The sequence below is a fragment of the Mesocricetus auratus genome, unplaced genomic scaffold (assembly GCF_017639785.1).
Source record: "Mesocricetus auratus isolate SY011 unplaced genomic scaffold, BCM_Maur_2.0 Super-Scaffold_100004, whole genome shotgun sequence".
In the NCBI taxonomy this organism is placed as follows: Eukaryota; Metazoa; Chordata; class Mammalia; order Rodentia; family Cricetidae; genus Mesocricetus; species Mesocricetus auratus.
The window spans coordinates 38106946-38127264 of NW_024429189.1; the positions used below are offsets into that span (position 1 = coordinate 38106946).

A 20319-nucleotide genomic window follows, 5' to 3' on the forward strand; every position below is an offset into this window, starting at 1 on the left:
AGCTGGGTTAAGTACTTGCCACTCAATCGCCTGCACCTATATAAAAAAGCCAAGCCCTGAGGCAGGAACTGAAATCCCAGAGCAAGGGAGAGGGAAAACAGAGGATCTTGGAAGCTTGCTGACCAGTCCAGCCCAACCAGTGAACTTCAAGTTCAACAAGAGACCCTGCTTTTGAAAGACAAGGTGGACATCAGTTGAGGAAGACACTGATGTCACATTTGCCTCCACCTGCACAGACACGTATGCACACACAACAGCACACATACACACACATTAAACAAACAACATCTGTTCACTGTACTTCCTAGCCTACATTTCTTCAAACCCACCCAACTTCTCAGCTGGTCAGAGGAAACCTTCCCCAGTGCAGCGTTCCCCGGCTCCATCTCCTGGGACACCCTGCTGGAAGACTGAGTTCAAACAGGCCACATGTGAGGTCTTCCTTGCCACCTCGCACAGACTGGATAGCATCATCCCCTTTGCTGTGCTCCCAAACTCTGGTACAGCACCGTACATGTTTCCACATCTGCAACTGGTCCCTGACACAGCATGCAAATGCTTGTGTAAGAAACATGCGAATGATCGTTCTAATGGGAATGATTAACCAGACAAACTCTCCACTCCCAACTCTCCAGTGCCCTTCCTGTAATGTCATTAAATAAGAGAAACTGGTTCTCGGTATATAACCCATTGTGGTAACAAAGTCACAGTCCCCCTGCCTCAGCCTCCTGAATCCTGGGATTACAGACTTGGGCCAGTGTATGTGGTTGAATGAGTGAATCCTACCGAAGGGAACAAATGCTGATCCATGGCTGTGGTTAATCATCCTGTCTGAGGGTGCTACCAAGTCAACTTTAACCCTCATCTGCTCAGCTCTCAGCTAATCCTCGACAAGGGAGAGGGCATGCTGCCCTCTGGTTACACCTGTTCCGACCAGTCCCGTCCTCAGAGTTAGAGGGGCACGATAAAATAAAGAAAGCCAGATGGACAGGATCTCTCTCCTGAGAAATTTGAACCGTTTCCCAAATTTCACCTTAACATCTGGAATATGAAGGTCTAAAGTGTCCTTGGGAGCAGACAGGCAGGTGACAAGGCCTTGTCTTCCAACACTTCTTTGTCTGGCAATTTCCCTTCCTTTAAGAGGCTGCTGTTTACCCCCTCAGCAGTTTCTATGGATAGAGAAGTTGACAGGTGGTTTCTGCATTTCAAAAGCCCACAGCGGCAGGCTCCTCAGCAGCACTGACCCAACCAGGAACTGGTCAAACGTGAATAATTTTGCACCAGGTTCCCTGTGGGGCAAAATATCCACTGAACACTCACTAAGGGCTAGCACCTTACATGTTCACAATGGCCTGTGAATATTGCTTCCCAAGAGGCAGCAATCAGAATTGGCATTGGACCATTGAGGAAACCAGGTGCAGAGGTCAAGTGACTCATGGGAATACCGATGGATGACAACCTTGAGCTGAATCTCCAAGTCACAGCCTATGTCCCAACAGGAAGCTAACTCAGGCCCCAGGTTAACTCAGCCCTCAGCAGGCCCTGATATTAGGGATCTTTGAGCAGGCTAGGAGGGGTTGGAAGTAGCATGGCCAGGGAGCCTCTAAAATCATAGGGGGAAAAATAAGCCAAGTTTGGCTTGGTAGCAAGAGCTTTAAATTTAGATCACTGACTTCCATCCATTCCCACAGGGCAGGTCATGTGTGTACAGTCTGTGTGGACATGCTTACAGTGTCAAAGATCCATGTCAGGATGTTCCTGTCTCTCTCTCTCTCTCTCTCTCTCTCTCTCTCTCTCTCTCTCTCTCTCTCTCTCTCTCTCTCGACAATGACTGAGCTGTACCCCAAACCTGAGGCAATCTACCATCAGTAGATGAGGAAACCTTGAGGAGTCTCTTTTCCATAAAATAGAAATGATTTTAGCATAGAATTGTTGCAAATATATAAATATTTACAACTCAGATATTTCTTCCTGACATGGCCCTAAACAATTCATATATATCATCTATCTTAAGGAGAGAATCACCCACAATGTTCTCAAGGAACATTGTAATATCTGGCTCACAATTGAAAACTAGAACATTTGTCATAAGTGTGTGTGTCTAAAGTGTGTGTGTGTATGTACACATACATACATATAGGTGGTGTGTGAGTATGTGTATGTGTGAGAGTATGTGTGTGTATGTGTGTGTGAGTGTGTGTGTGTGTATGCATGTGTGTGTATTTTCTTTAAATGGATAACTGAAGGTATCCTCTAAAGTTTACTCTAGGCCTGACCAGATGATTCAGTGAGTGGAGGCCCTTGTTACTCATCCCAAGGACCTGAGTTCAATTCTTGGAATTCGTACACTGAAACTAGAGACCCAACACCCACAAATTGTCCTCTGCCCTCCATATTCATGTCATGCGCTATGGTAGGCACACACACATACACAGAGACAGACAGACAGGCAGACAGACGGATAGACACGTAGATAAGCCCTGTTCATCACTCATGTAGTTGAGAAGTTCATCTTACATTATTTACATCTCCCTAGTGTCACCACAGAGAAGCTGACTTAAGTTCCTCCTAGATCTGCCTCCTGAAATGTGCTAAGATGACAGGGCAAGGTGTCTTAAGCATGACTTTTTCTTAAAACCACGGAGTAAAAGTTACCCTGGTGTGTCCTAAAACCAGCTTGAGCATCCACATAATTAAAGTAAGGCTAGCAGAGAGAGGATGAGATAAGAAAGGGACCATCTCTAATCCATCATCGATAAAATGACTCAGAGACCAGTCTTTCATCTAAGCGTACAATGTACTGATTCAGTAACTTATTTACAAAATTGATGGAAATTGTTAACAGGGAGTTAATTGATTAAAGTCACCTGATTACCACAGTTAATTAACCACACTAACATAATCTACTTTGCAAACATCAACTAATCATTTCCCAGGTGTCAGGAGTAATTCCTTGAATAAAAAAATACCCCTCTCCCCGCTTCTCGGGAGATTGAGTGTTTTCTTTTCAGATTCCAACCAAACAACAAGCAAGATCTTTTTCTTACATAGCTATATTGAAAAGGCTTCCATCTCTCCATGACTTCCCTCCCCCGCACCCTTCCATTATAATAAAGGAAATCCAGCCGTGCGACTTTACCCACCATGTCATTTTGAATTACTTCAAAAACCAGCAGAGAACACTTCTTGAATAAAAATGAACAAATGAAAGGCAATTGAGACTTTCATCTAGGACAGTGAATGTCCAGAAAAAGGACTTTAAAGTGCTTCATTTGCCGAGGCTGGTTATAAAGGATAAGCACACATGAATGTGGGCGGGGTTGAACTGTCCTAGTCCTGACTGTGGTGGTTGTTACACTAACAGATATGCATATTAATATTTATAGGGATAGGGACTGGGTTGTAGCTCACGCCTAGCATGCAGGGGTCTGTCTAGCACAGACCCAAAAGATTACAGTAATGCACACACTTAGTCTATGCTAACTTACAATAAGATGGAGCAGCTCATAAACACAAACATTCAAAGCCTGTTGCTACAAAACCCATAAAAATGTATTAATTTTTACATATATAAAAATGAGGAATAATGGGGTGTGGTGGTGCACAGCTTTAATTCTGTCACAGAGGCAGGGAGATCTGTGCATCTAAGACCAGCCTAGTCCATATAGTGAGCTCCAGCCACAGCTACCTAGTGAGACCCTGTCTCAAATGAACAACAGTCTCTCTCGCCCTTGCCACAAGAAATGGTGGGCTAAGAAAACAAGCAGTGTTTCGGGAATAACCCATGGACTTCCCTATCTATTCAGTTCTCAATGAGTGGTTCTGCTTTCTTCAAATATAGACAGCCAACTGTCTTTGATCTACCCAAGCACATGTGGAGCTGGAAACCTCTGGAGGAGGTCATGACAATAAGGCACACTTAGACCCCCTAAAGAGTACTGGAACTTTAATAAAGGGCCATCTCTCTTTACGTCTCTTTCTAGTTCCTTCAGTCAAATGTCTGAAAAATAATTGTAATTACAAGAGGATTATGCTACACACATTCCCTTCTGCAACTGTTCCATCCGTTCTTTGGGTCCCCTTGCAGGGAAAAGGCAGACACTGTGTGCGTTCTTCTTAACATCTCAAGTCCTTCACGGTGTTGCATTCTCTTGTCTGCACTGATGGGTTTAATCATTTACAGTGAGAAGCACCAAACCTTCAATTTTTAAGCCACCCATTTTGTTTTTCACCAGAACCTCAACCTCTATTGACTGCTTAGCAAATTCTTTCTACACTTCACTGCACCAAATATTAGGGGAGAATTAAATTTTTATGTCAAAAGTATACTAGAAACAAAGTCAGAATTCTGGTGTATAAAAATTAACCTTTTAGCAACTATCTTGGAACCAGGCTTGGTAGTATACAACCATTCAGAAGGTTGAGACAGAAGAAATTCAAGACCCTACCAAAACCAAAAATAAAAGCAGCAACCAACTTGGAAAGAGTGTGTACTAATTTGCAGATTTTTTAAATTACATGCTAACTTAAAAAGAAAAAGCCTTCATTTTATTGGCTTTATTAATTTATTGAGTGTGCAGGTGGGTACGGGTAGGGGTGTAGGTATGATTACCAGTGTGACATAGTCACATGAAGATGTCACAGACAACTTAGCTCTCTCCTTCTACCATGCATGAAGGTCCCTAGGGATCAAGCTTCCAAGTGTCTTTACCCTGTGAGCTGTCTTGCCTGGCAAGATGAATAGTTTTCTACCAGTAGTAATCATTATGTTCTAGGAAAATAACTGCATCTACATCCCAACTCAAGAACCTCATCTCAAACTTAACCACTGTCATGGATTTAGTAAGTGCTTTCTTTGTCATTATTCTGTTTGACAGACAAAGGTATTTTGTTGCTGTTGTTTTCTTCCTTTCTTTTCTTTTTTTAAGAAAAGATTTTATTGAAACCCAAGCAGAAACTCACTACATAGCCCTCAAACTCTCAGCAGAGGTCAACCACTACATCCAGCTATTACCCCTTCTAGCAATCCTATTTCAATTGAGCTAAGTATGGGCCATGTTACAAAGTAAAATGTTCTATTTTAGACTCTGCTTAAATGTTCAAACAGGAACTCCCTTTAAAGGCATCTTAAGAACAAGTAATCACACATACACACACGCATACATACACATACATATATACTCACACATACATACATACACACACACACACACACACACACACACACACACACGAGTTGGCTTCCTTGTGAGGCTCTCCCTCACCTTCTGGAATCTTCTACCCTTCTTTATAAAAGCATGCCCACTTGGGACTTTTCTGAGTCCACAGGGAAACAATGTCCCACTCTGATGAACTGAGTGTAGAGATGACAGAACAGACATCTTCAGACACAGCAGAGATATCCTTCATGCATACCACAGGCTATATATATACCTCCCCTGCCCCATAAGAGCAGCCTCCTCCTGGATGTGCAGAGACTCAGCCCTCCTTCATTCATTCATCTCCTCTAGAACTTCAAATAACAGAACCTGGAGATTCCCCATGAATATTTTGCCACCACTCCAGCCCTAGGTAAAGCAGAGCTCTCTAAGTTAAAACGCTTAGAATGGAGAAGCACGCAGTGATGAGAAAACAGCTCTCTCCTGGGTAATGGTAGCTAAAGAAACCGGCATAGTATGGAGAGGAGGCGGGTCAGAGGAAGGATGTATTTTCAACATAAAGGGTGTGTATCAAATGTCTCCTGGTTCCATCGCCCCTGATGACAAAGTTGCCATCAACACATGAAATATGCATGAGGGAACTGCCAAAGGCAGAACAAACCGGACCAAAGGTTGAGCTGCTCTGAAACAAGGCCCCCTAATCACAATACAAGGGAGGGTTTGTTTGACTAGGAGTAGGAACTGTCTCCTACTTTCTTCTACTTTCTCTTACCCATGGGGACGACGTGCGGTAATCAGGATTCTGGGCTCAAGGCTCAGGTCCTCCACTTAGCTGCTGGACAAGCCCACCTGTCTTGCCTTAGTTCTTTACACATAAAATCTTATGCTGTTAACTGGATGGTGGTGGTGCACGCCTTTAATCCCCCCTATTCGGGAAGCAGAGGTTAGTGGATCTCTGTGAGTTCAAGGCCAGCCAGGGTTACACAGAGAAACCCTGTCTCAGAAAACCAAATGAAGAAATAGTGCTATTAATAAAGCAGGTGAACTAATATCTGAAAAATATTTAGTTAGGAACAGAAACTTAAAAATTCAGGCTGGGTGATAGTGGCACACGCCTTTAATCCCAGCACTCAGGAGGACCTGCTGCTTACTAGTCTAGGTTGGTGGATCTCTCGGATTTTTCCATGGGTGCAGGAGATTGAACTCAGGCTTGTAAGACAAACACTTTTGCCAATGCTGCCAAGAAAGTCTGTGACCACAGGACAAGTAGCCTTGGCCTTTATCAGCAGCCTGGGCCCCTTTCACCAGGCCTATTTTTCCCTCATCCATCAGAACTGAGACTAGAGGTCCTCTCCACCTCAGCCAGAGGCCTCCCAGGGCTGGGAAACCACTCCCCTCCTCAGAGAGTGTGTCTTTTGTCTCAGCTGCTGTTTTCACTGTACCAGGGTCCCAGGCAGCTTTCCTTTGTGCTCTGTTTAAATACAGAATGACAGTCCACTAACAGAACATGGAAAAACTTTGGCTTATCTTTTTTGTAAAAGCTACTGTATCAAATGTGTAGCAAAAATGGCAGAATGACCCATTGTGTATGGACAGGGGAATTCTCACAGGATAACCGTGGGTCTGGAGGGAAGCTTGGAAAGGAATGAAGCAGCTACTCTCAGATGCACAGGGGGTCACCCGTGGATGGAGTGGTGGGTGTGGGGGGCCCAACGGAGAGAAACAGTGTTGCTAAGCCACTTGCTCTGGTTAAGACAACAATTTTCTTTTACCTCCCTAAGGATCTAAGAGGGGCCTCTACAGACCCTAAGATGTTAAGAGGGAGCCCCGCCCCTTTTCAGTACTGGAGGTTGAATCCAAAGTGTTTGTTAGGCTGGCAAGTGCTCTCCCACTGACTCGATTTTGTGAGGTTTGTTTGTTCACTTATTTCCTTGTTTTGAAACAGAATTTCATGTATCCCATGGATGGATGGATGGTGGATGGATGGATGGGTGGATAGATAATAGATTATCTCCAAGGATGACCTTGAATGTTTGACTTTCCTGCATCTAACAGGTTCGTTCTTTCTCTTCTTTTCTTCCTTCCTTCCTTCCTTCCTTTCCTTCTTTCTGACAGAGTGTCTGTGTAACTTTGGAGCCTGTCCTGGAACTCTGTAGACCAGGCTGGCCTCGAACTCAGAGATCGGCCTGCCTCTGACTCCCAAGTGCTAGAATTAAAGGCATTCACTACCACTGCCTGGCACTTTGAGACTTTTTAATTTTTATTTATTTAATGCGCTTGTTTTGCCTGCATGTGTGTCTGTGTGAGGGTGTTAGATTACCTGGAACTGGAGTTACCACCCATTGTGAGCTGCCACATGGGAACAGGGAATTGAACCAGGATCCTCTGGAAGAGCAGTCAGTGTTCTTAACCTATGAGTCATCTTTCCAGCCCCCACTTTTTAAGACTTTTAAACAGAATCTCACTAGAGTGGAGAATGGCCTGGAACACAAGGCAATCTTCCTGCCTCAGGTCCCTAATGTCTGGGATTACAGGCATGTGTCATGTCTGGTTAAAATGACTATGAAATGTTCATTTTAAATTGCTCAAGCTGACTTCAAATTTTCGGTCCTCCTGCCTCAGACTCCAGTGTATCTGGGATTACTGATATGTGCTACCACACTCAGCCCACATCCATTTGACTTTATTTGCCTGTTGTGGAGCCTAAGGCAAAAAAAAAAAAAAAAAAGTCCTTTGAAAGCACTGAGAGAAGAAACCTTCTAGGCTTCATTTCTCCAAGACAAGATCAAGAATGCATGTGACTGCATTTGCTCTGGCATTGCAAGCACAAGAACGCTGACTGAAAACAAACCTGACTCTAGAGAGGAACAGAGTGAAGAGAAACACGAAAGATGGAGGCCTTGCTAACCTTCACCCAAACTCCACTCCAGCTCAGGATTTTTCATATCCAGGAGCCAGGAAACACTCTATTATTTTATCCAGTGTGGGTTGGGTTTTCTATGTCTTGTTTCTTTAAACAAAAAGTATTCTCCACACCCTTCCCACATCAGAATTAAAAGAATGTAAAAAGTTCCTGCCAACTATTTTTCTTCTCCAATTTAGTAAGGTTAAAAATAAAGCCAATATTGACATGTCCCAGATTAAAATATATCCATTCTTAAATTCAGTGTTTTATTGGGCCTAGTAGTTCACGCCTGTAGTTTCTGTACCCAGGAGACTAAGGCAGGAGTGCCAAGAGTTCAAGGCCAGCTTGAGTGGTTACATAATAGGTTCCAGGCGAGCCTAGGCTACATGATAAACCCTGTCTCAAAAAGACCAAAAGGTAGTTGGATATGGTGGTAAACGCCTCAATTCCAGCACTTGGCAGGTAAACACAAGAGGATCAGGAGTTCAAGGCTAGCTTGAGCTAACATGAGACCCTTAAAAAAACATTAAGCTGTCTATCATGATGGTGCATGTCCTTAACCTCGGCACCCAGGAGGCAGAGACAAGCTAGCCTGATCTACACAGTGAGTTTCAGGACAGCCAGCACTGCATAGAGAGAGACCCTGTCCCAAAATTTTAACTCAACTGTATTTAAGAACATGAAATGTTTTCAGCCTTTACTCAGAAAACTGTCCGTATTAAAAATCATAGAATTGGTTCCAAAATACATGCAAATGCTTGATACTTAAGACAATTGTTTCTATATGAGGATTCAAGAAATTCTGGCCCAACAAAATTGTAGTTACTCCCCATCTTTTTTCAGATTTCAGCATCCTTTGGACCCTCAGAAGTACATGCATTGCTACTTAGTGTGCATGCAGTAAGTGATAAAGGCTCATTTTCAAAGTTAGGAGGAGTTACTGGATGATAGTACATCTATCTCCTTGAAAGAACTCATTGGTTATTGCTTACAAACTGGGATCCCAAGATCCGGTAGATAATAAACAAGTGATTGCATCCACGCTAACAGTGGCTTAATTTTTCAGTGTGCAGAATGGTAATTACATTTTCTTCTTTCATTCATTTCTTACTGTTTCTTATAACCTTGGTGTCCAGCATGATCTGAAGGCTAATGACCAAACACAATGAGATCCCAGAGTTAAAACTGCATATTGTCAGCTACACAGTGGTGGTGCACACCTTTAATCCCAGAACTTGGGTGGCTGAGGCAGGTGGATCTGTGAGTTCAAGGCCAGTCTGGTCCACAGAGTGAGCTCCAGGACAGGTGGAGCTACACAGAAACCCTATCTTAAAAACAAACAAACCAAAAAAAAAAAAACTTCCTATTGTCTTACTCAGGTCCTTTGGAAGAAAAGCAAGTGTGCTTAACTCCTGAGTCACTTCTGCAGTCCCAAATAAATACAATTTTAAATAGATATGATTTTGAAATAGAATTTTCTACCTATTCTACCTGATGCTCACTTGAATACTATGATTCTAACTCCCTGACATTCTGTTTGAAGGGAAACGTGAAGGGAGGTGGGAGGCATCCCCCTGCCTTAACACCAACAGTTTATCTTCCTAAGAGGACCATTAGTATATGAGGTTGAAGATTTTCTGGGAGACACATCTTTCATTGCTGTCCTTTTAAATCACAGGTGACTGTTGTACTTTAGGAATGAGAATGTCTCCATTTTCTTAACATCTTCTATAGAAATAAGATTTTAATTAAAAACTGACAAAGTAACAATCAGCATAAAGTGAATTTATTTGACAAGAAAATAGTTTCTACCATTTATGGAACAAGCCTCTGGCTTAAATGCTAGTGACTCCTTCAAAAGCACCAAGATGTATTCTGTCTTCATAAAGATTTTTTTGCCTTTTTTTTTACTTAGAAACAATCATTTTACATACCAATCCCCCTTTCCCTCTCCCTCCCATCCTCCCATGTCTCCTATCAACCCCCCAACCCACTCCCCACCCATTCCCCAAGGACTGTGAGGCCTTCTATGGGAGATCATCAAAGTCTGCCACATCATTTGGGGGAGGGGCTAGGCCCTCCTCCCCTTGAAAGATTTTTTATTTTATGTGCATTGGCGTTTTGTCTGCATGTATGTCTGTTTGAAGGTGTCAGGTTCCCTAGAACTGAAGTTACAGACAGCTGTGAGCTGCCATGTAGGTGCTGGGAATTGAACCTAGGTCCTCTGGAAGAACAGCCAGTGCTCTTAACCACTCTCCAGCACGCCTCACAGAGATCTTAATGTGTCTCCAGATGCCTCGCTTTTCTTGTACCTCATCCCCATAGTCAAGAGCTTGGAAAAAGGACCAAGTCCAGGAATCATAAACAAACAAGTCCTATGATGGACTGAAGAATCCCATGCTCTGATCTTGCCTCTCATTTTTTTCCTCTTCACATTCTCTAGATAAGGAAACTTCAGTTGGGGTCAGGTGGTGGTGCATGCCCTTAGTCCCAGCACTCAGGAGGCAGAGACAGGTAGATCTGTGATTTGAGTTCAATGCCAGCCTGTCTACAGAGCAGGTTCTAGGACAACCAAGACTACACAGAGAAACCCTGTCTCCTAAAACCAAAAAGAAGAGGAGGAGAAGGAAATTTTTAGTTGGCAAATAAACTTTCTAGAAGATCTTCCTTCCCTCCTCCTTCTAAACTTGAAAAGTTGTGTTGCGGCTGTGACTCTGTGGTAGAGTTCCTGTCTGGCACACAGGAACCTATAGATTTAATCTTTGGTATGACCGCAGTTGTTAATAATGAAAACAACAACTTTAAAAGTTGCAGCATGATTCCAGGCACATAGAATGCCCTGTCTTTTTTCAAAACAGGGTGTCTCTGTATTGTTTTGGAGGCTGCCCTGGAACTTGCTCTGTAGACCAGGCTGGCCTCGAACTCAGAGATATGCCTGCCTCTGCCTCCCGAGAGCTGGGATTAAAAGTGCCCCACCAATGCCCGGCTGAATGTCCTGTCTTTTACCCTAATGTTCCCAATACTTTCCTCCCCCTTTGAACTCACTGTGTTACCTCCAGCTCTAGAGAAATTCCCATATGCCTTTCACACCTGTCTTGACATTCAAAATGAAAATAGCATCGCTAACCAACTTCTCCTAAGATTTGCAGCTCAGCCTGTGTTCACTGTTCTCCTCACAACCTTATCCTAATTTCCTTCTGAGGCCTCACTTTGTCTGCAAAGTCTGGGACCAAGCGTGGGGCAGAGCACAACTGATGGCAACACTTCTTTTCCCTGAGTAAGGTGTGGTCAGCTGTCCAATAAGCTTACAATAAGAGAAGCCATTGAAAACACTATTAGCTATTTCCCTGATTCACTCTGTGCAGCCATTCTAATAAGTGGATGTGAAGAAGCCCATTTTACAGGCAAGAAGAGCGACCCAGGGCACCTCAAGCAGTTACACTGGATTGCTTGGGTAATAAAAAAATAAAAATAGGATTGGAACCAAGAGTCCTAAACCAAAATTCCAAGCACTGTTCACTTCTCTTCATGAGCCGCTAAAGCAAACCCAGCATTTCCAAACAAACCATTACTAATCATTTTCAAATAGAAACCCAAAACTGACACTGAAGCACGTCCAATCTTTTTTAAACCAGAGAGGTCCTGGGAGGGGTAACTCGACACCAGAGTCTTACAGTAGACTTGAAGTACATTTTACTTATGAAATCCAGACTCCTTCGCTGGCTACCAGCCCACCTACACTCTATGGATTTGTAAAGCATATCACCGTAGCAGAAATTTATTTTATTTCTTCAAGATCACAAAGTCAATGTGCAAACCATTCCAGTTATACCAGTGAGTGTTCCCTCAATCTCATTTTCTCCATTCTAGAGTAGAGCTTCACAACTAGTGTATTTGTATTTGTTCTACACTCATACTCAGAATCCCTCTGTGTGTGTGTGTGTGTGTGTAATACAGCTGGAGGACAGATCTCATGTAGCACAGACTGACTTGGAATTTCCTATTTAGCTGAAGCTAGACATGCATTTCTGATCCCAATGCCTCTACCTCCTTATGTAAATCTAGAATTAAAACACTCCAGGGGCTAGAGAGATGGCTCAGTGGTTAAGAGCACTGACTGTTCTTCCAGAGGTCCTGAGTTCAATTCCCAGCAACCACATGGTGGCTCACAACCATCTTGAATGAGATCTGGTGCCCTCTGCCGGCCTGCAGGCAGAAGGCTGTAAACACAATAAATAAATAAAATATTTAAAAAAACACTCCAGCACCTGCCTTTAATCCCAGCACAGAGGTGGGTTACAACTAAGCCAGGCAGTGGTGGCACAGGCCTTTAATCCCAGCACTGGGGAGGCAGAGGCAGCCAGCCTAGTCTACAGAGAGAGTTCCAGGACAGTCGGGATTGTTACACAGAGAAACCCTGTCTGGAAAACCAACCAAAACAAAAAGACACCCCACCATACCTAGCTCCCTTCATTTTGAACTCAGGGGTAGAGCAATGCCTAGTATGCTCTAGAACCAGAATGAATCAAGAAATGAACATTTCCTAAGTATCTTTGTTACCCTGTTCTGGCTGATAAAACTTAACAGTCAAAGCCCATATGACAGTGTTTTTACAATACTGGAAAATAACTAGGCTCTTGATATCAATATTTTTAAATGTATGGAAATTGTTCTCAAAAAATTTTAAACTTCATTGGGGGCTTCTTGTTTTTTGTTTTCTTGGGTTTTTATTTTTAATTTTGTTTAGTTTTGTTGGGTTTTATTGTTGTTGTTATTTTATTTTGTTTTCACTATTTGGCCCTGGCTGTCTTGGAACTCACTTTGTAGACCTGGCTGGCCTCACAGAGATCTGCCTGATCCTTCTGCCTCTGGCCTCCCTGCTGGGATTAAAGGTATGTGCCAGCACCTGGCCTCAGTGCTCTTAAGGTGCTTGTGATTAACCAGGATCTAATAATTACCTTGTCTATGTCCAAGACTATGTCTACACTACAAAACACAAAAGATCTTCAAGAATGTGCATTGATGGCACAAGCATTTACAAAATGGATCTGAAGATGTTGGGACATTGATGTGGCATAGGTTCTAGACCCAGCTGGAAGCTTAAGTCCTGAGTCTGCCTTAACCTATAGACTCCTCTTTGGCCTGACACTCTGTCATGGCCTCTTTGGTGCACCCAAGCTTGTTAAAGACTGCCAAGGTCATCTACTTGCCATTCTTTGCTTCATCTGATAAGCATTGATCACCAGAAAGGAATCTAAAAGTCTCAACCAAAGAGGGTGTGACATCTAAAACGAGATAAGCAAAGAGAATCTGACTCCATCTGGGCTCTATCACAGGCTCCATGCCCTTAGGCCAGGAACTTAACCCCATTCTTTCACTCTTTTCAGGACCTCCTCCTCCCTGCTGGGTTTAACCACCCACCAGTATAAAACAATACACAGACTTAGATACCTAAGGTTCCCTCCAGCAGTCACAAATGCTCCCATCAAAACAAGATGACTGAAGAGTTGAGGCAGAAGCCTATTTTAGCCAGAAAGAATTTCAAGCAGAAAAGTAAAAGGCCACCCTGAAATAAATGCAACAGCAAATAAGGTTTCAGAGACAGGTGATGGACCAAAGAACATAGCCTCCTTGTTACAGGTCCCACTCAAGTGTAATCATTACAAAAGTTCCAACTCTTAAAGACATAACTGCCAGGTGGTGGTGGCACACACCTTTAATCCCAGCATTCTGGAGGCAGAGGCAGGAGGATCTCTGTGAGTTCGAGGCCAGCCTGGTCTACAGAGCGAGTTCCAGGACAGCCTTCAACACCACAGAGAAGCCCTGTCTCGAAAAACCAAAAACCAAACCAAAACAAACAAAAAGACATAACCAAATTGCATTGGATTAAAGAATATACATTTAAGGGTGGATAAGATTCTTTAAAAAAAAAAGGAAAGAAAAAGGAATCACTTCAAAATACATTCTAAGATCTAGGAACTCTTCAAAGAACTGAGTGAAAATGTTTAAGATTGTCCGACCTTGCCACCAAGCCTGACCACTTGAGCTGAATACCAGGACCCACATACCTCCACAGGCACACTGTACTCCCACACACATGAATAAATTTTAAAAAATCTTCTTTTGTATCTTTGAAATAGTGTTAATAAATATTAGTCACTAGATTATTTTCATTGTCTATTCTTTTCACTGGGCTAAGTGTTTTACATAATTTCACAAAGTTTTCCTGTAGCTTTGGAACCTATCCTGGAACATGCTCTGTAGATCAGGATGGCCTCGAACTCAAGTGCTGGAATGAGAGGCATGTGCCACCACCACCTGACTTACTCATCAAATTTATAGTTTACAAATCTGAGTGTTCTGCCAGGCACGACAGTGTACTCGCTAATCCTAACTCCAGAAGCTGAGACAGGGGGATCACAAGCAACAGGCAGTGTGAATGCAGGGCAGTCTGAGCTACACAGAGACACTGGCTCATTTTTTAAAAATCATTAGTTAGAATAATCAAATATAAGAACTAATAATGAGGCTCGGGTTCTAGATTTAGAAGCCTGAAGAACTCCCGGCACTGCACCCCTGCCCTACTCCGAGCACACAGGAGGCAGAGGCAGGCCAATCTGAGTGTCAGGACAACCTGGTCTACAGAGTAAGCTCCAGGACTGCCAGGACTAATGAGAAACCCAATGGGGGTGAGGGGGACTGAAGAACGCGTGTTGGTATGTGTGTCCTCCGCCACGTTAAATGAACATTGCATTACCATAGCTGCTAAAAAGAAGAAAAAGCTTGCAGATGATTCCCAGCTTTGGTGATAATATTACACATGGATAGTAGCTTTCCAGACAGGGACAAAAGAAGTGCGCTAAACACTGGGGCTGTATTTAGAGCATGATATATAACCCTAAGCACTGTGAACTCTCCCTACCTCACACACACACACACAATAACGGTAAATCCCTTTTCTGTGTTTCCAATACTTTAGAAAGATGTTCAAAGAAAGAATTGTTAGCCATCTTCTCCTGCCACCCACCCCTCCTTCTCGAAAGATTTTTGCAAGCCTGGTGGATTTGCTGGTGCTTCCAAACTTCCCAGGAAGTCTGAGATGGGTGCTGCTCGGAGTTTCTGTATAATTACTTGATTCCTTCTAAGGAGCTTATGCTAAGAATTGAGGAAAGAAAGGAGATTAACCATTTGAATACATGCCACGGCCCCATCCACAAGCCCTCCCCTCTCTCCTCTATAAATGGGGCATCCACAGTCCTCACCCATCAACCCCAATATGTGATCTAGGGAAATCAATTTATTGCTTTGACTAATCCTGCAACAATAGGGGTTTCATTTTTATTGTAGTGCAATTAAGTTGTCGGACGGGAAAAAGCGGGAGGGGAAAGGGGGACTGGCCCATCCCCACAGACAGATTAGTCCCTGCGGTGGCAGCAGCGTCCTCTCTGTCTGTCTGGTGGTCGGTCACACGCAGCTCCAGGCTGCTACCTAGCAACGAAAGCCAGGGAGAGAGCTCAAGGGTCTCTCTCTCTCTCTCTCTCTCTCTCTCTCTCTCTCTCTCTCTCTCTCTCTCTCTCTCTCTCTCTCTCTCTCTGTGTGTGTGTGTGTGTTTCCCCTCTCTCCTGTCTCCTCATATCGCTCTCCTGTACTATTTCTTTTAGCTTGTCTTTCATTTTCTTCTCTTACACTCTCCTATACTTTCTTCCCTTCCCTCTTTCCCTCCGCTGTTTGGGGGGGGGGGGACGGGGGACGGGGGTTCTAACTCTGGGACAACTTGAAAAAGTTTGTAGCCACATTAGAAACTCGCCGCATTCCAGCCTCAAAACTCGGGCACAGCAAACCAGCTCCATTCATCAACACAAAAGCGGACCCGCTCTGGGTAGGAAAGGGAAAGCCTTCAAGAAAGTACTCTAGTGTATCAGTCGCTCTCTCTGCCAATCCCACCTCCCGGCCTTATCTGGGTTCGTGAACGATCAGTATCATGAGATGTGGTCTCATGGGGGTCACCGCGGGACGGAGTTTCGTCAGTGATGGAAGGAAGCTCTGGCTGGCCGCCCCGAGCGCGCGACGGGATCGGATCTCCCGCGCCGACCGGACTCTGCAGGTGGAAAACTGCGCTGGGAGCTGCGTGGAGGACCGCCTCGCCCCGGCCAGAAAGCTGCAGACCGACCCACGCGGGAAACCCTCATTCTCCAGGTTCCAGCTTAAAAAGCGTTAAGGGCCAGGACTAATTCCCGTGGGAACAAAGGCGCAATCGCCGCGGGGTGAGCTGTCACAGAAGCCGGTGCAACCGCGTTCCCCGGCCGGCAGAGAAACTGCGCTGCGCCGGTCACTCCTAGGGTCACCCGAGCGCTCAGCCCGAGCATCTCCGCCGCCGCTCACCCTTGCCCCGCTCCTCTCTGCAGCGCCTAGGGTGGCCGGCGCTGCGCGCGTGGCTCCCGCAGGTGGCCCGCTTACCTTGGCCACTGACTGGCGCCAGGTAGGCAGCGATCGCCAGCAGCAGCATCCATGCTGCCGCCACGGCCGAGCGCTCCATCCCCTGGACCTCCCCGGGCCTCGCCGTTCCTTCCCCGGGAGGTGGGCGCGCGTCGCGATCGGCACAAGCGGCAACTTCGCTCCGGATCGCAAGTCTCGCTCGGCACCTCTGCTGGCTGCTAGAGGCAGAAAGCCGGCCCGGATCCCTGAGGCATCCAGTTTTCTACCCGCGCCAGTCCCCACCCTCCAGACAGTGCATAAAGCCCTTTAGACCAGACCGCCCCGGAACTAGCATGCGGGAATCCAGCGGGCCAGGCCCCCTGCCGCCCGGCCCGCCCCCCTTGCACTTTGCGACTCTGGGAGGAGTGGGCACTCGAACACTCGCCGGATAGATAGCACATGCACACTCCACACGCGCGCTGGAGCATCTAGGAGCACACGCACCCACCGGGCACACACTGACTGACTGCCTTACACGCTAGAGAGCGCACACCCTTCGCTCGCACAGGCACGCACATTCCACGGTCATTCTCAGTCACTGCTACTCACTCACACCAGAGCAAGCGCTGCCCTCGCCACTCAGAGAGATTTGCCCGGGAAATGCAAGCAGGCAGGCTAGACGGCCAACGAAGAAATCTGCCACCGACACAAACTCTAGAACTTCATCTAGAGTCTGAATGGAGATAGAAGGGAAATGGAGACTAAAAGGAAAAAATACAGGATGGAGGGGGAAGAAAGAAAAGAGAAAAAAAAGCGACTCCCCGGCAAAGGCTGGGCAAAGGCACAGAGTGGGCTGGAGAGTCGCATAAGCTTCATGCCCTGTGGCCTGAACTCGCTAAGCTCCCTCCGGGCCCTGGCCTTCCCTGACACAGTGCAGGCTGCTCACGTGGGTTTGCTTGTGTGGAGGCGATATGGAGCTAGCTAGCTTCTTCAAGAAGCCACATCTACAGGTGTCACTGCCAGACAGCTTCTCTTGGCAGTTCTGTTCCTCTTGAACAAAGCTTGGCATCTTCTCTGGGATGCCAGTGATGAAACATCAGGAGTTTGGGGGAACCTACGGTTTCCCCTCTGGGGGCCACACTGAACCTGTTAACTGAGGCACAACCCTCCTAAGAGGGTGGACCTTACGCAGACCTTCAGGCCATGGTCCCCAGCTGTGTGAGACTCAGCGGCGCTTAGACTAGCCAGCTGGTGCAATTGATTGAGGTCCCTGGGAGGATGGGCTGTTTCCCGGTCTCAGACCATCCCAGAGTCTTCAGCCACCGGCAATTACAGCGGTCTGTAGAGCCCTGGTCCAAGGAGTCATTTCTTTCAGGCAAAGGGCTGTGACGTCGTAGGGAGGAGGTTATCCACGTGGTGCCCCAGTAGGGTCCCTCAGCCTCCCCTCCCTGGAGTGACAGCCTGCCAGTCACTGCTCGCCTCTTCTCCCCCTGCGTGCACAGTCTGGGCCGCTGCTGACCACAGTAGCCTGGGTAGCGTGGCTTAAGTTGGCCAAGCTTGGGGATGGGGGACAAAATGAGTGTTATTTTTGGAAGACAAATCCAGGGGCAAACAAAAAAAAAACAAAACAAAAAAAAAACAGGCAAACAACAAAGAAAACAAAAAACGCTTAATACTTAAAACCAACAGGTTTGTGAAAATAGTGATGTCCAGACTGGGCGATGTAAAGTTCGTGCTTTGGCCAAAGTCTCCTGCTGTGCTATGCACAAGAGGAGGGAGAGCTGAGGACCCCAGGAAGGAGGGTTGATGTGTAAAGCGGACAAAGGGAGAGGGTTGGTGAGGGGGCGCTGTACTGCAATCCAGTCTCAATGGGTGATTTATGTCTGTTCCAGAATGATGAGACAAGACCACGCTGGGCTTGAAGGTTTGAAGCTTTCTGGGACCAGGCTGAATCATCATCATCATCACCACCACCACCAACATCATCACCATCATCATCATCCTTGAATCTCAACGGGTTGCAAAGAACCTCAACCTGGGCCTGGGAGGTGCATTGGGTGTGTGTGTGTGTGTGTGTGTGTGTGTGTGTGTGTGTGTGTGTGTGTGTGTGTGTGTGTGTCCTTTCACTGTGGTGGTCCAGGGATCCAAACATTCCTTTCTGCACTGAGGGGTTTTCCTCATTGTTGCAGCCTTTGTGCTCTAGTGTTGCCAACTTAACCGGAATTCCAGACGTGGTTGCACAGCAGGGCTCAAGCTGACCATACCGGCCAGCCCTGCTTGTGCAGGGGACCACGCGGCGCAGCGTTAATCCCAGAATAACGCAGAAAGGGGAGGGGGTGGGGCTGGGGGACGAGTAAGAGAGCATGATCCATCCTTCCTCACACGTTTCCAGTAGAAAAAGAAAATGCACTGTGTCAACGCCATCCCAGATTGTCCTTCGAAGGAGGTCTGTGCCACACATACTTATCTCGGGTATTTATACCTAAGGATGCTTGTAACTAGATTTGGAGAGTTAAGTCTATGGGCCAGTTTCTTTGGGAAGGTCCAAGGTAATTCAGTTGTGATTTAAACCAGAATTGTGTCACTTCTATCTGATGCAAAAGTGTAATTTGTTTCACATTTCTCTCGCCATAAAGGTATATGGGCTCTACAAAGCTCTCATTGGAAAGGAACAGGTGGGGGGAGCACTCAAAAGTGAACTTTACTGAGTTCATTTATGCCAACTGGCTCTCTTGATAAACATTTTTTGTTATCTATATTGTCCTACTCACTCATCTTAATACCAAATTATTAGAAATATCTCCAAGTATTTGTTTCTACCATGAGCCAATGTTGTGCTCCCTGCTGTGGTCACGAGGTTGTACAGTCTCCTTGGGTAAAATTCATCTTCCGTTGATAATAATCCAACCCTGAATTTCCTCCTGAGTGCCATGGACACACTTGCTCACTGGACAGCTCCAATTTAAATCCTGAGGGATTCTGCCTGAACCATAAGCTCCAGGACTTCAGTAAGGTGCATCACCATCCACTCCAGGTCAAGCCAGAAATGTAAGACATTCTTGAATCCTCCTGCTTCTCACATCCAAATGCAGCAGATCACGAACTCTGCGAAACACAGTTCTATTCGCTTCTTCAACCAAACCCACTTCCTCAATATTCTTGTAATAGTCATCAACCTCTCATCTGCATTATAGCAAGAACCTTACAATCACTTCCTTACTTTCCTTCCTACCTGTTTTCCATTCAGGGAAGAACTTTTTAAAAACAACAACAAATGTCATACATATATTTATTTGTTTGTTTGTTGGGGGAGGGACACTTGCACATGTCACAGGCCACGTGTATAAGTCAGAGGACAATTTGTGGAGTGGGTTCTCTCCTTCCACCATGGGGGTTCTGTGGACCAAATTTGGGCTGCCAAGTTTTGTGGCAGGCACCTACCTTTACCATCTATCTAGAACCTATTTTTTTAATTACTTCCTTTTGATTTTGAGGCAGAGCCTCATGTACCCATGTTGTCCTCACTGTACAGCTCACACAGCAGTCCAGCCACACAGACTCTGAGGGAGGGGTGAAAAGATTATAAGAGTCAGAGGAGTAGGACGCCTGCTGTGGAGTCTTATCTTCTAGAAACGACAGGGAAAGGACACCCATGACACCTCAACAGTACCAAAAAGGAAGGGAGCAATGTCACAGGCCCTTATCCATAGACTACAGGCAACTAAAGACTTCTGAAAGGGGGAGAATTGGTCATCCCTGGGGATGAGACCCCCCCAATTGGTTATCCAATTCCAAATTGTCATCCCTAAAATCATATACATAAGAGCAACGCTAAAGAGA

The 20319-nt window shown here is 45.5% G+C and overlaps 1 protein-coding gene across 1 annotated transcript in view; it reads right to left on the minus strand.

The window, feature by feature from the left end:
- Lrp2 (LDL receptor related protein 2) overlaps positions 1-16600 on the minus strand; it is a 144535-nt gene extending 127935 nt beyond the window's left edge. Inside the window, exon 1 of the mRNA XM_040745510.1 lies at positions 16522-16600. Coding sequence (XP_040601444.1) covers positions 16522-16600 — 79 coding nt within the window. The remainder of the gene's footprint in view (positions 1-16521) is intronic.
- Between the last annotated feature and the right edge of the window lie 3719 nt (positions 16601-20319).